Below are 13,953 nucleotides of genomic sequence, written 5' to 3' on the forward strand. Positions count from 1 at the left end.
TACATGTTCTTTATTGGGTTGAGGAAGTTCCTTTCTATTCTGAATTTGCTGAGATTTTGTATTATGAATAGGTGTTGAATTTTGTCAATGCCTTTTCTTCATCTGTTGAAATTATCATATGACTTTTCTCATCTTTCTTCTATTAACACAGTGAATTTTACAGACCATTTTTCAAATCAAAGTCTATATTTTTTACATTCTGTTATGAAATTGACTTCTTGTTACAATAGTTGTTTGTGAAATTTGTCTTCAGGAATTGATTCTAAAGTTTTCAGATTTGTAGATCTGAAATGTCAGAGAAGTAACAGCGATGTTGAAGCCTTTCCTGATGGTTAATTCGTGTCTCTCGCTACTATAATCAGAAATACAGATATGACTGGGGTAGTGCACCAAGATCAATAGCATAGAGTAATGTTCCTTTAAGTGTGACTCAGGAACCCCTTGAAACAGAATTACTTATGGTGCTTGATGAAATTGTAGATTCGTGTCTGCTCGAATTCATACTTCATTCGTACCCTGAGAGCAGGGCTGTGATATCTGCATTTTAAACAAGTTTCACAGGTATCCTTCCTACTAAATTTAGAATTTACTGCTGCATACTAAATTATGTTTGGATGTGTGGATTTGAGATTGGGGGTTCACAACATCTTTATTGGATATAAAAGAGATTTTATTATTCTGATTTTATACATGATAAAATTGAGGTTCAGTAAGGTTAAAAAAAACTCACTTGAGTTCATTCAGGTAGTGAGAGAGTCAGGATTTGAACCCAAGTTAGAGCCTGATGTCAATCAATAGAATAGATGACTTCCTGGGAATTCATAGTTTATATTCCAAATTAATTTTTCCTGAACTCTCCATAAGATTTTCCCTGTCATTTGCTTTGCTTTATCTTTGTTCGGGTTTTTACATCCTCATTTAAGTGAGAAATTTTTGTGATTCAGCTAAACATGAAAACTGAACCTTACTTTATTTTTTGAAAAGTTAAAAAAAAGTTTATTTAGTTTTGAAAGGGAGAAAGACAGAGCACGGCTCAGGGAGGGGAAGAGAGACAAGAAAACACAGAATCCAAAGCACAGAGCCCGGCACAGGGCTCGGGTTCAGGAATTGTGAGATCAGGACCTGAACTGAAGTCGGATGCTCAACCAACTGAGCCACCCAGACACCCCTGAAACTTATTTTTAAAAGCAGCTGTTTCTCTTTGATTCACAAATTTTGATTTAAAATTCATATTCGGGAAAACCAGCAAAGCAATGAATTCTCTAAAAGAAGAATCTTTTCGTTCTTTTTAGATGCCTTCTTAACAATCCTATGATACCAAAAAGAGTTGAAAAGTATATGAAAAACGTCAACATTTACTGTTAAAAACCCTTTCCCAAGCAACAGACTAATTTTGTGTTTTAATACAATGCAAAACATTTTAATGTAAAAATGCAAAATAAAATACAGTATTAGCAGCGAGGTTCCAATAGCATACGAAAAAAGGAATTTACCATAATCAAGAAGAGTTTATTTCATAACTATTAAAATAATTCATTAATACAGTTCATCATGTTAATAGAAAAAAATTAAAAGGAAAAATACTATTTCTATAAAAGTAAGAGATTCTTTAATAAAAATCAATATTCATTCCTATTTCTAATTTTAAAAAATTGATAAAATAAGATTGAATGGAGACTTCCTTAACACGAATCAAACATTTCTCTCAAACCAAGGGTTGTCACCATGCTTGAGGGTAAAATGCTGAAAATATTTGTATTGTTTTTTTAATTTTTTTTAATGTTTATTTATTTCTGAGACAGAGAGAGACAGAGCATGAGTTGGGGAGGGGCAGAGAGAGGGAAACACAGAATCAGAAGCATGCTCCAGGCTCTGAGCTGTCAGCACAGAGCCCAATGCAGAGCTCGAACCCACAGACCGTGAGATCATGACCTGAGCCGAAGTCGGTCGCTGAACCCACTGAGCCACCCAGGCGCCCCAATGCTAAAAATATTTGTATAAAGCCCAAACCACACTTAGGTATCTGTTAAGACAATGTTGATATCAAGATACGTATTATGTTCTGGAACTTTTTAGTCAAGATAATTAGCCACCTGGGTGGCTCAGTCAGTTAAGCAGCTGTCTCTTGGTTTTGGCTCAGGTTATGATCTCATAGTTTGGTGAGTTTGAGTCCCATGTCCAGCTCTGCACCTCTCTCTCTCCCCCTGTCTCTCTGCCCCTCGCCCCTCATGCTGTTTCTGTGTCTCTCAAAATAAATAAGCCCCTAATGTGGGGCTTGAATTCATGAACCCTACGATCATGACCTGGGTCGAAATCAAGTCCGATGCTTCACCAGCTGAGCCACCCAGGCGCCCCCAAAAGCAAATCATTCCTTAACATATTTTACTATAAAGAATGAAGTGTTTTATACATTTTTTCCATATCAAATGATTCCTTCTCTCTCTCTCTCTCTCTCTCTCTCTTTATTTTTGCTTTTCTATGTTATTAATAACAAAGGCAAATTTGTTGCCCAAACCTAGAACTCAGTGGTAGAAAAATAACAAAGGAAATCTCCCCAAGTCATACAATAAAAACTTGGGAGTGCAGGCTAGGTGTGTGTTGTGGTGTAGGGGATGGATAGATGACCCACCATCTTGGGAAGGTAGAGGTATGGGAGGTATTGAAGTTGTCTAGCACCCCACAGTCCTCCTCTCACCGCCTTGACCTTTTTTGGGTCTTCATCCCCAGACCATGGCACACACCTTCAATACAAGAGCCGGTCAACAGTGGCATTTTTCTTGGAGTGACCAGATATTGGTTTTTTGGTTTTTTTTTTTTCCTGCCGACACTGGGAGCTTTTAGAGTGAGGAAACTTGGTCTGGGAGAGGGGAGGCTGGGATGGACACCCAGCACCCATCTTGAGGGATTTGCCTCCAGGCAGATTTGGAGGAAACACCACCGTGGATGAAAAGCCCAGAGGGCAGCGCGGTAACTGTCAAGCAAGCGGGGTGGAGGGGAGGCGCCAGCTGGGCCCTGTGGCCCGTCTGGGCTTCCAAGTCAATGGTCGCAAAGCAGCGGCTGTATCTCCCCACAGGCACACCGTTCGTGCCCACCAGGAACTTCTCCGAGGTTCCAGGCGACGTGGTTGCAGCACACCGGAGGCCAGCAGACGACCGTGAGAGGTCGCTAAGGGCAGTGGCGTGGTCTCTGGGTGACTGCAGAGCCTCGCCTGGAAGGTGATGCGCAGCGCACCTGCGCTCCATTCAGCGCGTCTGTCCAAGAGCCAGAGGTTGGTCTCGAACTGCCAACTGCCGCGGGGTAGAACGTACCTGGGGGAATTCAGAATCCCTTCGTTCTGGGCATTCTCCTGATGCCTGAGATGGTTGCACGAGCAGCCGAGCACTATATGTAATCATTTAAGGGCCTTGCTAAGTGTGTCACATCCAGTTTTTCCTCCGAAGTTTAAATACCGCTCAAGAACCACCCCCCCCCCGCCCGCCCCCGCTCTGTTTTTTTGGAATGCTTGTAGAAATTCATAGCTGATTACAGTCATTTTGGTATTTTATTTTACTGCTTTTTATTACTTGTTTGATCTGTATGTGAGGTCCCTATAGTTTTGTTCTCTGACGACATTGCCTGAATATTTTAAAGCTGGGGTAAATTCAGGGGCACCTGGGTGGCTCCGTGGGTTAAGCCAGGTCATGATCTCACAGGTGGTGAGTTCGAGCCACTTGTGGGGGGGCTCTGTGCTGACAGCTCAGAGCCTGGGGCCTGCTTCGGATTCTGTCTCTCTCTCTCTCTCTCTCTCTCTCTCTGCCCCTCCCCTGCTTGTGCTCTGTCTCTCTCTCAAAAATAAAAATAAACATTAAAAGAAAAAGCTGTGGTAAATCCAAAATTAAGGGAAAAAAGTTTACACCTCTGGTATATTCTTGAATTAAAAAAAATACACACACAAAAAAACTGGCTAGTGGTAATGAAGGGCTTAGGCCACATCTATATCCTATTAGAAGATAAGTCCTATATATAACTGGAAATAAAATTATGATGAGAGCCTTAGATGAATGGTAGAGTGAAACTTTTGATTGTATATGTAAATATATAGTCTTTCTACTAAGAAGACTTTTTTTCTCCCCAGGTATTAAACTAACCATGAAGAAAAATATTATCAATACACGGTTCTCTTTTATAAACGTTCCCAATGTGATTGTTCCAGATATTGAAAAGGAAATAAGAAGGATGGAAAATGGAGCATGCAGGTAAATCCATGCATTGATAATACCAGCCACCGCTAATAAATTTAACTAGGCTTGGTTTCAGTTTAACTTTTAATTTGTGACTTTACCCTTGGTAATTTATTTGATTTTGTGAATGTGTTTATACTTTGGAACAGCATAACTTGTCTCACAAGTGAACAGAGATATTATTGGGGTGATTATTTAGAAGCACTTAGGCCAGGCCTTTTCTCATGGGACATTTCAAATCTAAAGGGGTGGCATTGCCATAGGTGAATGTGAAAATAATAGAAAGTGTGATATGCTGAATGTTTTGGAAGTATAATTTAAAGTGGCTACCCCATGAATGCATAGACATTTATACACATATTTATTTTTCGTGGAAAGAAATGTTATTACAGGTTAGTCCATACACATGTATAATGTGACCTAAAAACATAGATATCATACTTTCTATTTGATAAATATTAATGTTAATCAATGCGTCAAGTAATAGAAATATGGAAGACCTAGAAAGTGGTTTCTGAACTACAATTCAGTAGTATGCACTGAATTATGCATATATTCTATCTAATTCCATGTATTCTAGAAGTTCTCATTTCCCTCTAATTAAAATGGGGGTAGGGGCACTCGGGTGACTCAGTTGGTTGAGCATCCGACTCTTGATTTTGGCTCAGGTCTTGATTTCAGGGTCATGGGATACAGCCCCACATTGGGCTCCGTGCTGGGTGTGAGGCCCACTTAAAAAAAAAGAAAAAGTGTCATATGTTAGTTTGAGAGGGAAGGAGAAAAGATGAGGCAGTGGTCCTCCTAATGAGAAACATTATTCCTTCATAATAATTTAAAACATTGATCTAATTCACCTCTGCCTCCTATTGGACCATAGCTCCTTTTCTGATGATGATGATGATGACGACAGTGCCTCCATGTTTGAAGAGTCAGAGAATGAAACACCCCATGCAGGGGATTCCTTTAGAAATAACTCACGCAGAAGGGGACCAACACAGAGGTGAGCAGTATAATCTATCCCTCTGTATCTCTTTCTAAACTATTATTTAGAGGAAAGAAAGGTATTCTACTCCTCCATTTAGTGGGCTTGTCAATGCTCCTGCTACCCAGCCACTGTGCAGGATCTCAGGAGTAACTTGCTACTTATTCTTTTCCTCTCGTGGAAAGCACAGGCTGATGATTATAGATGCCCACGGGGCTTTGAGTCACAAACACTCTTGCTGATCATTTCCCCTGAGACTGGTGTCTCTGCCCCTTTAGAACCTGATGCCTCAGTCCTCTCTGACTTCCTCCGCCTTTCTGATCCTTCTTTCAGGGCCCTGAGGCAATGGTATGTGGGAAGGGTTGGCTGTCATCCTCTGAAATGCTGTATCCCATTTGCCCCTACTTTCAGGGAAGTTGAGCACAGGAGTGAGTAGCTAGAACAGAAAAGCTAAAAATCCTTAGTAGGAAATGAAGCACTCATGAGAACTTCACACACGTGCCTCTAAGGGTGTGGGCACGAATGTGATTTTGGTGTGGACCAGGAGTTCCCATATTGTGGGACACATTTACTTTTTCTTTGCTTTTTCTCCCTCCTTTTTTCCTCTCTCTTATTTCTGCTTCCACCAACAACCTTCAGTTTCCCCAGTGTTTTTTATTTGTCTTTTCTTCTCTTCCAATCTTCTCTGACAATCTAAGTCTTAGATGTCTTACTGGCATCCAAGTTGCCTCACTTGAGGCCATGGAGGATGCTAATTTTTGGTGCTAGCATTGACTGATAGGTGTTTACTAGTCACTTTGGTTCATCGCATTGATATTTAGCAATTCAAGCTTCATGGAGGCTCTATATTTTCAAAATTTGTCTAGACAATAGTTAGTAACTGAAGATAATTTGTTCTTGAAAAAAAATTTTGTAATGTTTATTTATTTTTGAGAGAGGGAGAGACAGAGCACGAATGGGGGAGGGGCATAGAGAGAGGGAGATGCAGAATCCCAAGCAGGCTCCAGGCTCTGGGCTGTGTGCACAGAGCCCAACACAGGGCTCGAATTCACTAACCGCAAGGTCATGAACTGCAAGATCGTGAACAGAGAGATCATGACCTGAGTCAAAGTCGGCTGCTACACTGACTGAGCCACCCAGATGCCCTGATAATTTGTTCTTTAAGACTTCTTGGGGCACCTGGGTGGCTCAGTCAGTTAAGCATCTGACTCTTGATTTTGGCTCAGGTCATGATCTCATGGTTTGTGAGTTCAAGCCCTATGTCAGGCTCTGCACTGAAGGCATGGAGCCTGCATGGGATTCTCTCTCTCTCCCTCTATCTCTGTCCCTCCCCTGCTCATGCTCTCTCTCTCTCTTAAAATAAATAAACATTAAAAAAACAATTTTTTAAAAAAGACTGTTCTTTAATGGCATTATGCAGATGGTAACTATTATGATTTTACTGTACTTTTTCATTTTCCAGGGAGCACTACCTGCCTGGTACCATTGCACTTTTCAACGTTAACAACAGCAGCAATAAGGAGCAGTAAGTACATTTACAATAGAAAACCAAAGCTTTGCTCTTAAAGAACACCAGTCAAATGTAGGAATATATCTGAATCTGCTATAGAGGAGAACTTTATTAGGAAAACTCTATTTAATGCAATGGCAATGGTATTCTATTATTTTGTCATGTGGTTATTTACTTCTGAAAAATGTGGCTACCCATATTAAAAGCAGCATGTATTTAGGTATGTATGTGTGTTTAAATACATATAGAAAACCATGTCTCCTGTGTAAATGCAGTTGCCCCACCTGGTGGACAAAAATAAATGAAATATCAGTAATCCTTTCCATTCTGAGCCAGTGTGCCTTAGGTCAATTCCTCAGGAGACGATCTCTGAGAAGGGAGTTAGGGGAGCAGAACGGGGCAGAGGGAGAAGTTGAACTTCAGAGAATAGAGTTGATATGCCATACGATCCCATGGGAAACTCTAGAGCAGGGATGGCCCTTCAGAGTTGTGTCATAGTTAGGCAGTAGGACCGGGCCTTTACCCTCATGCACACTGTAGTCATAGTCACCCTTATTCCTGATGGATTTCAGCCCCTTGTCACTGTGCCTTTCTTGAGTTATAGCTGCCGTATTTGTCCATTTACCACTAAAACTGGGCTGGAGAACACCAAAGGCACCAGAGTGGATCATCTATGTGCCAAATACATCCCCCTCACCCACTCTAACACAGCAACACTATCTAGTTCTGATTAAAGAACTTGCTTCATGCCTTGCATGAGGGGCCTAAAGTGACTGGGGAGCAGTCATAGCTTAATGTTTAATGGGACACCTACCGTGTTCCCTGGAAGACACGTGACCTATCTGGAAGCCTTTAGATCCACAGAGCAGAAAGTTGTGGGGATGAGAAGCACACATTTCCTATGTGAGTCACTCCTACTTCAACTCCTTGGTTCCCAGACCCATGCATGGCCATTTCCTTTTCCACACAAAAGGGATGACTGGGCACTGCTTGGAGCTGTGACATTAGAAAGATTAACTTTACCATTGTCTTTCAAGGTCACTTCTAAGGAGGGCTATGGTATAGACATAGCCCATTTTGGCTTGTATCCTGATGTCAAGCTGACCCATTCATCGACCAGATCATTGATGATGACCTGTCCTGTAAGACCCACACAATGACCCTGGTGGAGAGTTGAAGAGTAGGAGCTGATGCAACGGTGGTAGATGACATGACGGAAGGGTAGTGAGCACCTGCTCAATCCCAGATATACCACTTCATCATGTGATAGATTGCTGTACAACCTCATGACTTGTTAGTTCTGACAGAATCCAACTCATGGTCAACGGTCATCTTCTGTTCCATGGTTAGTCAGTCCTCTTTCGAGGCCCTATTAACATGATGCCATTGATATAGTGGACCAATGTGACGCTCCAAGGAATGTCCAGATAGTCCAGGTCCCTCTAGGCTGTGTCATGACATTAAGCAGGACAGATAACATAGCCTTGGAAGAGACTATAAATGTGCCATTTTCCATCCCATAACTATTTCAGATCCTCTTCTCTGATAGTGATAAAAAAAAAATAACACAGTCACTGTGACTGGCCCAGAACTTTAGGTATATGGTTTAGATAGCACAAATGCATTGTTTTTCACATTTGCCACAGGAGCCACAATTGGGGCTGCTATGTGCTTGATTTTCAATAGTCTACTGCTGTTCATGAGTATCCATGTGAATTTTGTAGGGACAAGACATTGAATTAAATGTGAGGGGACTACCACCCCTGCATGCATTAGGTCTTTAAGGGTCTCATTTTCTTTCCCTCCTGTTTAGGATGCAATATTGTTTTCGGCCAGCAGGTAGGAGGCAGCTTGAGAGCTTCCACTTGGCCCTCCCCCTTATGATAGCTCTTACTCTACAAGTTAAGGAACTAGTAGGGATAGGGTTCTGCCAATGACCAAATATATGCATCCACTTACATTCCAGTTAACATTGAGGAACTGGAGAAATGACCACAATAGGGGTCCTTAGATCCAGTGGAAACCCCCTAAGTTGTAAATCATACAGGATTCTGTTATTAGTAGGTCACCATATGCTGCCCCCCACTTTAATGGGAGGCATGATGACGCTTCAATCCCTGGGTCTCAATAACAGCTTGGGTCTTTTGCCAAACAGTCTTTAATGTATCTAGGTACTCCCTCTTCTCCCAGCGTATAGTCACCTATGTAAGTGACCATGGGTTTTCTCTGGGGAAAGACTGGGGAAATCATTACTGAGTATACTGGTCATGGTGTTTGCAGAGTCTTTCTTCATGGGGGCTTGGCTCCCTCTTCAGTCAGTGGTTTCATTTCTGAGAACTGGCTCAGGTTTAGAAACTACTCATAAGGTTGTGACTTTTTATCCAGTTAAGTTGCCTTCAACCTCTTAATCATCCATACCTGATAGGTTTTCATTGTATACATTAAACAGTACCCCAACAAACCAAAAGGATGCCCATCTATCTAGGAATCCAGTATACAATTAACTTCTTCTATAGCTGTCTATGAGTTAAACCCTCTGGCTACCATGCTCACCTTCATGGTAATTATAGTTATTGGACCCATCTCTCCTCTGATGTGTAAGCACTGCCACCGATCTCTTATTCCCAGGTTCTGTCATCTCAATTGCTCTCAGGGAACCCAGTTTTGCACCCAGTTCAGCATCTCCCACTACCAGCTCTGGCTTATAGAGGACAATACCACTGAGTTTCTTAATGATGCTGGTGCACCTCTCACCAGCATATTCCTTATCATTTTTGTGTCCTCTGAGCCCTCTTAGGGACCATAGTCAGTTGGTGGGTTATCTTCCTTACTTGGTATGTCCACTTCAGCACATCACTTCTCTCAGTCTTCCTGATACCTTCCTCCACCGTCTGTCATGGCACTTTGTAATTTCTATTACACTTAGCACAAATCATCATTTTTTCTGAGCTTCTGAGAGCCATCCCAGCAGTGTGTTGGCACCATTTCCATGGATCTGGGCTAGGGTGTTGAAGCCTATAACACAAGAATATGCTGTCATGGCAATAAATTCTCCATTTTCCAGTTTTATGTTCTGTTCCCCTTTGTACGTGACAGTCTTAGATGCCAAGCCCCATGTCTTTATCTAATTTATTTCATATTTCTCCTCAATAGCAGCATTCTACTTTTCCTGGGCTATTGATATGCAGACTAAATTCACTTGTAAATTTGCACCTGAAAATTTTCTTCCTTTTAGTGTCCTCACTCTTCTCAACCACTCCAACTCTTACCCATGCTTTGAGGCCTAGCCCTATCTCCCTTTAACATCCTCTCTGACTACCCTAGTGGTAGTCAATGCCTGTTCATTCATGTCTGAATAATAAACTTTCCCAAGACATCTGAGCCAACAATGGCAGCCTGTTTTGACCGTAGGTCTGCCTGACTCCAGAATCCATTCTTCAGCTAATAGAACCAACTGTAGGAAGGAGCCTCAAATCGCATAATCTCCACTGCAGAAGAAATTGTATATAGAGAAAAGGTGATCTCAAATTCAGTGAATGATTCTAAGAATTGGGATTCCACTGTGTGGAGTTTTTTGACTACTCATAAAAAATTGCTTCAGTCAGGATTGCCCTTCTAAAGAAAATTGATGGCATTTTCTTGAAATTCTCCAAGCTCTTACTCAATAATAAATATAAGTGATATCAAGAAGCTTACATTTTAAATAATAATTTTTTTTTGTACACATGGAGACTTTTTGAAAGTGCACTCTTGGGGGTTGTTGTTTTCTAAATTTCCCTTGTTGGGTTTATGCCTTTATCCACCTCCCTTGTCTTCAATTTTCTATGTGTACTAACCCAGGAATGTTTGTTTGTTTGTTTTATTATCTAGGTGTAGGTCTATTTTTGTATAACTCTCCATTAGAAGACCAGATTTCTAGTTCTTAGCACGTGGGCAGGTCTCTGAAGACAAGGTTCATATTTCTTGCTCAATAGAGAGGGAAGTAAATGAGAATGGAAGTCAGGATGTAATTTGATTGTGTGACTTAGATATTATTTCTTCTTTAGAGAACCAAAAGAAAAAAAGAAAAAGAAGAAAGAAAAGAAGAGGTAAGTTAGGCTTTGGCATGAATGATCCCAGATTTTTCGGCCCATAACATTTTCATATTTTATTACTGACTACATCTCTCACTTTTCAGCAAGTCAGATGATAAAAATGTAAATAAAAAGGACTCAGAGAAGAAAAAGAAGAAAGAAAAGGAAAAAGAGAAGAAAAAGAAAGAGGAGAAAGGCAAAGATAAGAAAGAAGAGTAAGTGTTTTTACTGGCATTGAAATTAGGAATTAATTTGTAATGGATTTTGGATGCAAGGATAATTTCCTAAAGGTTTATAATTATGAAACCTTGTGTAAAAGACTGAATAGACTGTTATCTAATGGGAATTAATTTTTTTTTCTTATTTCCTTAAAGTGACCAATGGTAGTTTTATTCTTACTTTTCTCATCAAGACTTTTCAATGTTATGGTTAACTGACTTCCTCAAGTCCTGGTGAAGATAAATTTACCATTCGGAGATATTTGGATTTCAAGAGAATTAGGTTTCTAGGGTCTTACCATTAATTTTTTTTAAATTGAAATAAAAATTTAATAATTTTACTAACATTTTTGAGTAATAAATACTGTATGGCAAATACTCCAAAGTAAGCTAGTCTCCTTGCAAAAGCCATGCTTAATTCTGAGAGCAGGACAGGGCGCCTGGGTGGCTCAGTCAGTTAAGGGTCTGACTTGCACTTGGGTCATGATCTCGCAGACTTTGAGTTCCAGCCCCGCATTGGGTTCTGTGCTGACAGCTCAGAGCCTGGACCCTGCTTCTGATTCTGTGTTTCTTTCTCTCTCTGTCTCTGTCTCTCTCTCTCAAAAATAAGGAAACATTAAAAAAAAATTCTGAGCTCAGTACAAATGCTTATTAAAACTCCAACCATTTGCAAGATCTTTTGTAAGCAAACATTTGAGGGTTAGAATTTCATAAGGGTGAGGCCGAATGATATTTTCAAAACTATCTTTTTACTTTTTATTAAAGGGGAAATTGTTTTCTAAGCTTAAAGAAAACTCTTTTTCTTTACCAGATAATATTCACTTATTTGTGCCTGCTAGAAAGTCATTGAAGTTCTTACAAAGGAAAAAGTCCTTTGCAATATAGGCTTGGGGTGCCTGGCTGGCTCAGTCAGCAGAGGGGGCGACTCTTCCTCTCGGGTTGTTAAGTTCAAGCTCCACACTGGAGCTTGAACTTGGGTGTAGAGATTATTTTAAAATAATATCTTTAAAAACAAAAAAAACCCAACCCCTCTCCCCAAACCCAATAGAGGCTTGATACTAGGCAATTAAAAAAAATTTTCCATTTGACGATATATTTCCTTCCTTCCTTCCTTCCTTCCTTCCACCTCCTATTGCCTCTTCATCCTTCATAGATGCTTATGAACAAGTGCCTTTTATTAGATTGTGTTATAGTCTTCTTTCCACACAGATGAGAGCTCCCTCTCACAGTGTAGTTCCTGATTATTTTGTTACCTGGTAGGAAAAGTGGTAACACCACCATTCTCTCACCACCTACAACCTACCAAAGAAGTCTATGGAATATTCAGAATCTGGCATGATCTGTGCCATTATTCCTTTTCAGTGGCTGAATTGATGGAAGTATCTGCAGCATGGCAGTAAAACAGGGCTTTAATAAAAGTCTAATGTAAGGTTTAATGTAAGACTAATAATTTAACCATCTGTCCAGCCCTCACTAGGCAATTGCTCATGTCTAATACACTCATGCCAAGCTAATCTTCTCCCTGGAGGGTGAGCTTCTCCAGCTTAGTTCTGTTTCATTAATTGTGGATAATGGACATAACCATATTTAATATGTGAAATAAAAATTTTCTTGTTTCTTGGTACCTTCTACTTCATTTCAAATTGCTGCTAGGGAGAAGAAAGAAGTCACAGTTATTGATCCCTCAGGAAACATATACTACAACTGGCTGTTTTGCATCACCTTACCTGTCATGTACAACTGGACTATGATTATTGCAAGGTATCTATATATTTTTGTGGATCTCAATTTGCTTCTAGTTTCTGAGTTAACTGACTTAATGGTTTGGTCCAGAGCTCTTCAGGACATACATCCTTTCTCCACCTCAGGTTGTAAAGAGAGGTTATGTTATTCTCAATGTGTTTTCCTGACATCAGGAGAAGATGTATTGGTTCCCAGTATACTTGGAAATCCAGTACTGGAGTGAAGTGTGGGGGGATAGTTTTAAACTTTTGATTGCTGAGTCGTTTTATTAGAATTTTGGGAGAAACTTTATTTTTGTGGCCTAAGAAAAAAACATTGCCAGGAGTGGAAAAAGATAAAAAAATTTAGGTTGTTTTAGAGCAATATCTGTTTCTCAGGTATGTCTATGGTTCTCTGTCTTTTAGATAGTAAACATCTCAGCAACCCAGGACCAAGCACAATTCCTGGAAGCATTTTGGGTACAGATAGTCAATAAGAACCTGGTTATCAATGTGTATAAGCCAATATATTTTGACATTAGCTTGAGGCCATTTATTCTTTTAAAAAAATTTTTTTTTCAACATTTATTTATTTTTGGGACAGAGAGAGACAGAGCATGAACGGGGGAGGGGCAGAGAGAGGGAGACACAGAATCGGAAGCAGGCTCCAGGCTCTGAGCCATCAGCCCAGAGCCTGACGCGGGGCTCAAACTCACGGACCGTGAGATCGTGACCTGGCTGAAGTCGGACGCTTAACCGACTGCGCCACCCAGGCGCCCCAAGAGGCCATTTATTCTTATTTGATGTTTCCACAAAGCGAACTAGTGTAATCGAAAGAATGTTGGAATTCAGACGCATGAGAAAAATAAATCAAACCATTCAGATCCGGAAAAGCTGTGGTTGATTAAATGAACTCTAAGGACCCTCTCAGCCTTAGTGCATTATACCTCTTACCACGATAAAAAGTATACAGAGAAGACTTTTACTTAAACTGGCTCCCAGTTCATTTTATTTACATGTTTTTCTTTTACAGAGCATGTTTTGATGAACTTCAGTCTGATTACTTAGAATATTGGCTCATTTTTGATTACCTATCAGACATAGTCTATCTTCTTGATATGTTTGTACGAACAAGGACAGGTAAATACGTTCAGCTTTGGATATTTTGCAATGTTGTGCTTTTAGCTCTATAGTAAAATTTGAAATTTTTTAATTCAAGTCTTCTTCAA

The 13,953-nt window shown here is 40.3% G+C and overlaps 1 protein-coding gene across 1 annotated transcript in view; it reads left to right on the forward strand.

Moving 5' to 3' along the window:
- The window catches only part of CNGA1 (cyclic nucleotide gated channel subunit alpha 1), a 34,534-nt gene that overhangs the window by 9,220 nt on the left and 11,361 nt on the right, over positions 1-13,953 (forward strand). Inside the window, exons 2-8 of the mRNA XM_043572720.1 lie at positions 4,115-4,235; positions 5,098-5,220; positions 6,665-6,727; positions 10,759-10,800; positions 10,890-11,000; positions 12,657-12,764; positions 13,758-13,864. Coding sequence (XP_043428655.1) covers positions 4,129-4,235; positions 5,098-5,220; positions 6,665-6,727; positions 10,759-10,800; positions 10,890-11,000; positions 12,657-12,764; positions 13,758-13,864 — 661 coding nt within the window. The 5' untranslated portion in view covers positions 4,115-4,128. The remainder of the gene's footprint in view (positions 1-4,114; positions 4,236-5,097; positions 5,221-6,664; positions 6,728-10,758; positions 10,801-10,889; positions 11,001-12,656; positions 12,765-13,757; positions 13,865-13,953) is intronic.

This window comes from Prionailurus bengalensis, chromosome B1 (assembly GCF_016509475.1).
Source record: "Prionailurus bengalensis isolate Pbe53 chromosome B1, Fcat_Pben_1.1_paternal_pri, whole genome shotgun sequence".
Taxonomy (NCBI): Eukaryota; Metazoa; Chordata; class Mammalia; order Carnivora; family Felidae; genus Prionailurus; species Prionailurus bengalensis.